Source organism: Phascolarctos cinereus, unplaced genomic scaffold (genome assembly GCF_003287225.1).
Source record: "Phascolarctos cinereus isolate Bilbo 61053 unplaced genomic scaffold, phaCin_HiC Scaffold_726;HRSCAF=1367, whole genome shotgun sequence".
NCBI lineage: Eukaryota > Metazoa > Chordata > Mammalia > Diprotodontia > Phascolarctidae > Phascolarctos > Phascolarctos cinereus.
Window position 1 is genome coordinate 378,548,993 of NW_027556098.1, and position 9,990 is coordinate 378,558,982.

The 9,990-nt window shown below is 42.3% G+C and overlaps 1 protein-coding gene and 1 pseudogene across 1 annotated transcript; one reads left to right on the plus strand and one right to left on the minus strand.

Moving 5' to 3' along the window:
- The first annotated feature begins 4,513 nt into the window (after positions 1-4,513).
- On the plus strand, positions 4,514-4,901 carry LOC110205965 (elongin-B pseudogene; annotated as a pseudogene).
- A 2,378-nt stretch (positions 4,902-7,279) lies between these two features.
- LOC110205999 (zinc finger and SCAN domain-containing protein 30-like) lies at positions 7,280-7,848 on the minus strand. Its single transcript, XM_020983001.2, has one exon. The coding sequence runs from the start codon at positions 7,817-7,819 to the stop codon at positions 7,394-7,396; it is 426 nt and encodes a 141-aa protein (XP_020838660.1). The 5' UTR covers positions 7,820-7,848; the 3' UTR covers positions 7,280-7,393.
- Positions 7,849-9,990: the final 2,142 nt, after the last annotated feature.

The window sequence follows — 9,990 nt, forward strand, 5'->3', positions numbered from 1 at the left end:
AAAAATTTAATTCAGTATTTCCCCCAATTCCATGTAAAAACAATTTTAATATTCTTTCAAATTTTGAATTCCAAATTCTCTCCCTCCCTCCCTTCCTCCCCCCCCCATTGAGAAGGCAAGCAATTTCATATAGGTTATACATTTGTAGTCATGGAAAACATCATTTTCTAACACTTCTTCCATTCCTTTTTCCTTCACCCACAAAAATTTAAGAACTGTTTGAGATAGGAGTGGAGGTTTATATCAAAAGGGAAAAATGAGATGGCCATAAACATAAATCATGGAACTTAGGTTTGGAAGGAACTTAGATAACATCTAATCATTTCACAGATGAGGAAACTGAGGCCCCAGTTTCTGAGGTGTAGTGACTTGTCCAAGATGACATGAGAACAGAGCAGAGATTCGAACTCAGGTTTCCTGACTCTGAATCTGGTGTTCTTTCCGTAATCCCTCATTGCTTCTGGAGTTCAACTATGAGCAGTGGGTTCTAGAAACAGGGAGGAGGAGGGCAGGGACAGGGAACAGAGATGCACATCACCAGAAGCTGGCACTAGGTATGGGAACCAGGAAAACTGGGAGCTGGTCTGATCAGTCTCTGAATTACAAGGGTGGAAGGATCTGTTCCTATGTTTCTAGGACTCAAGCCCTCATCCTAATTCCTTATTGACCTGGACTCACTCTGGCGTGATTCATAGGGTCCTGAGGCACCAGGGCGAGGACAGGAAAAAAAAATCAATATGGGAAAGACATTTCATTGGGTGGTGCAAGAAAATCTTAAAATCAGAAGACCTTTTTAAACCCTGGCTCTGGTTGGTTACTTGCAGACTGTGTCATCGCGAGTAAATCATTCTCTGGCCTTCAGTTCCCTCCTCCGGAAAAGAAGAGGATTAAACCATAGCAGATGCTCTCTGGTAAGATCCCTTCCCGTTCTCAGAACATTTTTTTGTTCTGAGACAGGTAGGTGGCTCAGTGGATAGAGCGCGGGGTCTGGAGTCAGGAACACCTGAATTCAAATCTAGCCTCAAACACTTATAGCTGTGTGATCCTAGGAAAGTCACTTAACCTCTATCTGCCTCAGTTTCCTCAACTGTAAAATGGGGATGATAGCTCCTATCTCCCAGGTTTGTTGTGAGGATCAAACAAGATAATACTTGTAAATTGCTTAGTATAGTGCCTGGCATATAGAAGGCACTTAATAAATGCTTGTTCCCTTCCCCTACCCCAACATTCTAAGGTCTCTTACAGCTCTAAATCTTATAATCCTATTGCAAAATGTTTCCCCTTCGAAGAGCTGGCTACTTATAGATGTTTCATAGAAGAAGAGTAGTATGATGGTTAGAACACCATACTAGTACCATTTCACAGTTGACAAATTGAGACAAACACGGTTAAATGACTTGCACAGGTTCCCACAGCTAGTCTGAGGTCGTATTTGAACTCGATCCACTGCGCCCCCTAGCTGCCAGAATCTCTTATTATCTCTAAGATATAGGTGAGGGCAACATGTTTCATTAGGGTATGAACCCAGGTAACTTTTTTTTTCAATTAAAAAATTAATCTGTAAAATGTCTTTTAAAATTTAATCTTTTTAATTAAAAAAATGAAGTGGCACAGTGTGTAGACTATTGCCCCTGGAATCAGGAAGACCTGAGTTTAAATCCAGCCCCAAACACTTCTTAGACCTTCAATAAATTCACAGAGCGAGTCACTTAACCTCTGCTTCAGTTTTCTCATCTGTAAAATGGGGATAATAATAGCTCCTACCTTCCAGGGCTGTTGTGAAGATCAAATGAAATGATATTTATAAAGCGCTTTACAAATCTTAAAACACCATACAAGTGCTAGCTATTATTATTGTTACTATTGATCAATTGATGATGGTTCTGATCAGAGTCCTTAAGTCTTTCAAATTGTTCCTTTTTACAATGTTGATGTTATAAGATGTTCTCCTAATTCCACTCACTTCACTTTGCATCAAGTCTACACAAGTTTTCCCTGACCACAACGTCAATACTCAAAGTTCTCAAACTTTTTGGTCTCCAGACCCCTTTCAATTCTTCAGAACTATTGAGGACCACCCTCCTCCCTTAAAGAGCTTGTGTTTGTATGGGTTACATTTATTGATGCTTGCCATGTTAGATATTAAAACAGCTCCGTGTTATTATGAGCATAGTTTTGGCCTGCAGGACTCCCTATACAGGTCAGTGGTTGGTGGACAGTGCTTGAGAACTGCCCTATTCACTGCCTCAGCTGGTTTCCTTGAGACCAATAGGAGCCTACGATGAGATCATGTGGGCTCAAGTAACCTACCTGAACCCTTGGCAACCCGCTTGGAATGGGGGAACGGGGGCAGGAAGTACATACTTTTTTTTTTTGGCTAGGCAATCAGGGTTAAGTGACTTGCCCAGGGTCACACAGCTAGTGAGTATCATGTGTTTCAGGCAGAATTTGAACTCAGGTCCTCCTGACTCCAGGGCCAGTGCTCTATCCACTGTGCCACCTAGCTGCCCCTAACTACATACTTCTAAATTTAATCTGTGTTATTCACATTTACTTGATCACTCTGAAGTTTAGACAATCAGCAAAACAAGAAGTCAGGCTTTGATTCGCGGCATTTGTCAATTACTGAGGTGTAAATGGGCACCAGGTGGCGCCATAGTGCACAGAGCGGCTGGGCCTGGTGTCAGGAAGACTCATCTTTCTGAGTTGAAATCCAGTCTCAATCACCTACTAGCTGTGTGACCCTGGGCAAGTCACTTCACCCTGTTTGCCTCAGTTTCCTCACCTGTAAAATGAGATGGAGAAGGAAATGGCAAACCGGTCCAGTCTCTCTGCCAAGAGAACCCCAAATGGGATCACAAATAGTAGGACAACAAGAGGTATAAGTGTTCCCTCCTGAAATTTTAACAATCAGCTCTTTGGAGCCGGTTTGAACTGCCTTCAGCCGACTTCTGGCCTTCTATTTCTGCCTTCTCCTGTCTGATACAGCCCTGAGCTAGACTGCCAAAAGGCAGCTAGGTGGCGCCATAGCACCCAGACTGCTGGGCTTAGAATCAGGGAGATGATTTCAGATGTGTCTGTCAGACACTTAATAGGTGTGTGACCTTGGGCAAGTCACTTAATCTCTGCCTGCCTCAGCTTATTTTAAAATAGGGATCATAAATAGCACCTACTTCGAAGGGCTGTTGTGAAGATTAAATGAGATAATAATTGTAAAATGCTTAACATAGTGCCTGGCACATAGCAAGCGCTATATAAATGTTAGCTATTACTAATAACCAGTCCTGGCAAAAATTCTCTCTGGAAATAGTTCAGCCATCTCCCAGGCCCCAGGCTTATTCCTGGGAAAATCTGCTATTTCTTTAGCTTCCTGGAAAGCTGAGCTGCCTCCCTGAGCTGCAAGGAGTAATGTATACTCACCCAGAAAAAAGGTTGGAGCCAGATTGCGAAGGGCTTTAAAAGCCCAATAGAAGAGTGTGATTTTATCAAAAAAGCAATAGGGAGCCATAGAAGCTTCAAGGGCAGGAGAATGACAGTAAGACCTAAACTTTAGGAATTTATTTTGATGCTATGTGAAGGATGGACTGGAGAGAAGAGAGACTGGATTTGGTGAGTCCAATTAAAAGTCTGATTAAGAGTCTATTACTCAGCTGTGATTCCAGAATCAGATACTGAAGAATCCTACCCTACCTCATGACAGAAGGGGTGATAGACTAATGTAGAGTGGTATAAATATTTTCAGACGTGGCCAACGTGACAATTCGTTTTTGTTTTTTTGTTTCAAGGGTTTTTCCTTTTTCTTTCTTTCTTTCTTTTTTTTTTTTTGACATTTCATTTGGACCTCACAACAATCTTTTTTTCCCACAGTTTATTTTTTTATTATTAATTTATTTTTAGTTTTCAACATTCACTTCCATAAGCTTTTTAATTTTAAATTTTCTCCCCCTCCCTCCTCAAGATGGCATACAATCTGACATAAGTTCTACATATACATTCCTACTAAATATATTTTCACATTAGTCATGTTGTAAAGAAGAATTAGAACCAATAGGAGGAACCACAAGAAAGAAGAAACAAAATGGAAGGAAAAAAAGGGCAAATAATATATTTCAATCAGCATTCAGACCGCATCGTTCTTTCTCTGGATGTGGAGAGCATTTTCCATCATGAGACCTTTGGAGATGTCTTAGATCTTTGTATTGCTGAGAAGAGCTAAGTCTATCAAAGGTAGTCATTGCACACCATGTCTGCTACTGTGTACAACATTCTCCTGGTTCTGCTCACTTCATTTAGCATCAGTTCATACAAGTCTTTCCAGGTTTTTCTGAAGTCCACTTGCTCATCACTTCTTATGCCACAATAGTATTCCATTACATTCACATAGCACAACTTGTTCAGCCATTCCCCAATTGATGGGTGTTAGAAATAGGCTTGACACCAAAAATTTAGTATCAAGAAAATTTATTATAAAGAAAGTCCAGGAGACTGCGCCGGGCAGTTGATTGGTGGGAGAGGGAAGCTAGACCCCGAGATGGATGTGTTCCTAATGATCTGGCACCACAAGACAACGATCTTCACAGATGTGAAGGAGTCGAGCACAGTGTTTGAACTGAAGCGCATTGTGGAAGGCATCCTCAAGAGGCCCCCGGATGAGCAGCGGCTCTACAAGGATGACCAGCTGCTGGGTGACAGTAAGACCCTGGGCGAGTGTGGCTTCACAAGTCAGACAGCCAGGCCTCAAGCACCAGCCACTGTGGGGCTGGCCTTTCGAGCTGATGATGTATTTGAAACATTGCGCATTGAGTCCTTCTCCAGCCCTCCAGAACTGCCAGAGGTCATAAAGCCTCAAGACTCTGGAAGTGGCACCAGTGAGCAAGCTGTGCAGTAAGGGCCCAAGGCCCCACCCCTATAGTGACCTAATACAATAAAAAATTTTGGTGTTAGGCTGTTGCCTCCAAAAAAAAAAAAGTCCAGAGGATTTAGACGTTTCTGGCCAGAAGCAGGCTCCACCCCTCTTCAGGAGGGGTGGGCCCTGAGTGCAAGGGAAAGTGTGCTTTTATGCAGTTGAATTCAGCGAGGGAAACCTCCCAGGCCGGGATTGGTCCAACCCTTCCCAGGTTACACCTTTCCTTACATGTTTCCCCTTGATGTGCTCAAGTATGTTCCCCCTCCCTTGGTCATACGTCCCATGACTCGTTAATGAGGTTCCAATTTTATGCGGGGTGTGTCAGATAATAGTAATGAAGTTCATTAAGCAGGCGCACTAACATTTTTCAGGTGTCCTCAGGTTGACCCTAACTGGTCTGAACTGGCTCAAGTCCTATCTTGATTTTGGGGTCTTCTTGGAACAATCCACTTACTTCCTATTGGTCAAGCCCAGCCCACCTACAGTGTACCACCTCCTGGGACCTTTGTTCTTTAAATCCCTGCATTATTCCATCTGTGGAAACTTAAGCCCTTCTAATTCTAACAATGGGCATCCTCTCAATTTCCAATTCTTTGCCACCACAAAAAGAGCTGCTATGAATATTTTTGGGTGCTTTTCCCATTTGTATGATCTCTTTGGAATATAGCCCTAGAAGTGCTATTGCTGGGTCAAAGGGTATGCACATTTTTAGAGCCCTTTGGGCATAGTTTCAAATTGCTCCACAAAATGGTTGGATCATTTCACAACTCCAACAATGCATTTTGTTCCAATTTTCCCACATCTTTTCCAACATTTATCATTTTCCTATTTTGTCATGTTAGTCAATCTGATAGGTGTGATGTGGTACCTCAGGGTTGTTTTGATTTGCATTTCTCTAATCAATAGTGATTTAGAGCATTTTTTCGTATGACTATAGATGGCTTTAATTTCTTCATCTGAAAACTGCCTGTTCATGTCCTTTGACCATTTATCAGTTGGGGAATGACTTGTATTCTTATAAATTTGACTCAGTTCTTTATATATTTTAGAAATGAGGCCTTTATCAGAGAGACTGATTGTAAAAATTCTTTCCAAGTTTTCTGGTTTCCTCCTAATCTTGGTTGCATTGGCTTTGTTTGGGCAAAAACTTTTCAATTTAGAGTAATCAAAATTATCTGTTTTGCATTTTATAATGTTCTCCTCTTTTCTTTTTTTCAAAGAAAAGGAAAAAAGAAACGCTTGATAATTGAAAAAGAACATTTAATTTTTAAAAAATAGTTTATTGTAATAGTCAAGGTGATGAGGTCCTAGTGGTGTGAGTGGAGACATAAGAAACAATGCAAGAGATTTTTTGTGAAGGCAACTCAGTGGCAGAGTGGATTAGATGCTAGGCCTGGAGTCAAGAAGACCAGAGTTCAAATCTAGCCTCAGATACTTACTAGCTGCATCGCCCTGGGAAAGTCACTTAACCTGCTTGCCTCGTTTCCTCATCTGTAAAATGGGGATCACAATAGCCCAAACTTCCAGGGGTGTTGTTGAGGAACAAAGGAGATAATAAATAATTGTGAAGTGCTTAGCACAGTACCTAGCACATAGTAAGCACTACTTAAATATTCCCTATTTTTGTTAGCTCTTACTGGACCCCTCCCAAAGGAAGGCATCACTTTGAAATGTAATTAACATATAACAACATTTTGGTACTTGTAGAACAGAAATTAAGAATGCCCGTCCTGCCTGGCCTCTCCTGCCTTCCAACACAGCCCAGGAAAAAGACTAGGATTGCAGTAGTCCCTATTACTTATCTAAAAGATACAGAGCCAGAGGGAAGGTCACCAGATGGAAATATTCAAGCCTGATTAGGATAATTTGGTTCCTAGATTAGCTCACAACCTGGGCTCCTTAAATCCCACCTTCTACAGGAAGCTTTCCCCAACCCCTCCTAATTCTAATGCAGTCTTCCTCTTAATTATCTCCTATTTATCTGGTTTGTAGCAGGCTTTGTATAATTGTTTGCATGCTGTCTCCCTTTATTAGACTGTAAGCTCCTTGAGGGCAGGGACTGTCTTTTGCCTTTTTTTTTTTGTATCCCCAGTGCTTAGCATATGGTGGGTGCTTAATAAATATGTATTGACTGACTGGGTAAAATTAAGAAAAGGGTCAAGATCATTTTGTCTAGAGATAAGACTCAAAGTAGCTACAGAGCCCTAATCTTTAGCCTACCTGGTCCCACCCAATATTATTTCACCTTTCCCAAAGCAGTAAGCACCTACCCAGACAATCACAATACCAGTCTTACTCAAAACCAAATTTTAATATGGTGTCTGAAATCCAAGAAAAGGTGCATTCAGCAAATTTTTAAAAACCCCTCAAACAGTCCAAGAAAAGCATCAAATAGTAGCTCAAATCCACTGTACACTGGCATCAGCAGGGACCTGTATTTCTTGACAGCGTGGTGCACTTTCTGTGGGAGGCATCTTAGCCAGTGATTCAAACATCTGTCTTCTTTTCCTGGATTAGAGGTCGGAGTTCCTCAGGCAAGATGGCCCGGAACTGTTCCTGCACAAGCAGTTCTATAATCTGCTCCTTTGTGCGGACCGCTGGGTCCAGCCACCTTTGGGAGAGCTCTCGGAGATGTTGGAGCAGCTGCCGGGGCCCAGTGGCATCCTTGTAACGGAAGCGTCTAAACCTCTGCTGAAAGTTGTCCTCTTGCACCCCGTCATGCTGGAGGTTCTCAGGGTTGGTGGTGTTCTGCTCCTGGGTGGAATCTTCTCCTGTGTTCACCACCTGGGGCTCGGCTTCTTCCAGTGGAGCCCAGAAGGGCGCAGCCATGGGCATAGGCAGCTTTGGCTTCTCAGTCGTCACCATAATGGGAGATAGTGCCCCAATCTCTAAGGAACACCTTGCACCCTCCATTCAAGAACCAAGGAAAGAGAAAGTCCTGGAAGTCTATTGAGAGGCAATAAGACCAAACAGGGTTAGCTGAATATACAGAGCAGAAAGACCACTCAGTTCTCCTGGAGTTAGTCCCACCCCCTCACTCCATTAACCTCCCTAATTTGAAAAAAAAAATCTTATTAAAGCCCTAGGAAGTTCTATTCTTTTTTCTTTCCTTGGACTGGCATCCCTTTAATAAAGTCTCCTTAAAACCAAGAAATTCTACTTCCAGAATCACAGGCACTCAGAGTTGGAAGGGACCTTTTGCAGCCATCCAGACTAATTCATACAAGAAAGGAATCCTCTTCTTATGCTTTCTCTAACAGTTTTCAGAAAACCAAGAAATGAGCTTCCTCTGAGCTTAAAAGGTATAGAGAGCCTGGAGAGTTGATGTTCAGGCTATGATGGCCGATAATGTATGGCACAGTGGATTGAGCTCTAGATTTGGAGTCAGGAAGACCTGAGTACCAAACTAGCCTCAAACATTAGCTGTATGACCCTGGGCAAGTCACTGAACCTTTGCCTCAGTTTCCCCAACTGTGAAATGGGGCTAATACCAGCAACTACTTCCCAGGGTTATTGTGAGGCTCAAAAGAGATTTGTAAAGTGCTTAGCACAGTGCGTGGTGGGAGCTTAAAAGCTCATTCACTTCCTTTCTCTCACTATATAGAAAGTGCATAAGGTATCTGGATATTTCATATCCTTCCCCTCATTTCTCTGCCCCATCCTTCTTCTCCAGCACATTAATGGTCTGGAACAGCTGCCAGACTGAGAGCTCTCCGAGACACTCACAAGACCAGTCTCAGAGAGGAAGGCAGTGATGAGGACAGTTTGTTGGCCATAATCACCACCAAGGTCTAAATCTTTCATTGGAAAGGAAGAAGCATCCAACCCATAATGGCAGAGGAAAGAAAGTTTCGTTTTCAACCATATCTTCCAGCTCTCTATCTACCTAGTCATCAGAGACATAGCCCTCAAGAATAAGTAGTTGGAAAAAGGGATGAGAGGGTGGCCAAGTATAGGAATAAGTGTAGACATCTGCCCCACACCCTCCCAGTCCCTGCCCAAACTAAGGGAAACTTAGGGCAACAGGGGCAAAGAAGAGATCAGTGAGAACCAGCTGCCCCTGAACTTCCTCTACTTTCCCCAACAATCCACCAAGATTTGTCGAATGCTCACACTGTCAGGCTACTGTCAAAACCATGTCATTGAACCCCAATATAACCTTAAAAAAAGTTTCCCACCTCCAAGCTTCTCCAGGGTTTTGAGGAATCCTGCCTTTAGAAATCAAATAAAAAACCTACAAGAAGATTACCTAGTTCCAGACTTCCACTAGACCTGTGATTTCTTGAGAATCCTGGATCTGTAGCTCAGTCCTCCAGGACTGGGGAGGAGAGAATGCAGTGGAGCAGAGTAGAAGAAGCTCCAGGTTAGTGTCTTCCTCTCCACCCTAGCATGGAGGGGATGGAGAGAGAAGCACATCCCAGGAGAGGGGGAGGAAGGGAAAGGGGCACTCAGGGGGTTGGGAGATAAGAACTAGAATAATTGATCTTTTGGACCCGAGAGCTTTAGCATAACAAAGACTTTCCCCGAAGCACTCTTGGTCTGGGGGCCGGGGAAGGGGAGAAAGGGCTGAGTTTGTTTGTTTGTTTTTATGGTACCCACTTAACTGAGTGAAAGAATGTGGCCTGGGGAAGGAACTTTCTCAAGGTGACTAGGAGTGGCTATCAATAGTAAAAGTAGCCACTACTGGCTATTTTTACTTTATTAATTTATTATTATTTACTTCATATAAATTTGCTCATTTAAGCTTCTGGATGCCTCCAGTAAGTTAGAAGGAGCCAAAGACATAATTCAGTATGTCCAAAATTGAAATAATACAGTTACCCCTTTTACATTTTGATTTTCCCAAAAAAGCTTTCTATACATTGAGGGTCGGTATAAGAAATTAAATGGGAATTTCTTGGGAGTTTTGAGGAAGATGCAGACAACATGCAAAAGCCAGCAGATGATGTAGAAAAAGTTTAGAAACTCAGGAAATGCATAAAATACATGTATAGCATTGTATAATATCAACACCCTCAAGAAGAAAAAGAAAAAAATCGTATTTCCTTGATACAAAGGAAGGGCCAAAAAAATTTATGAGATTT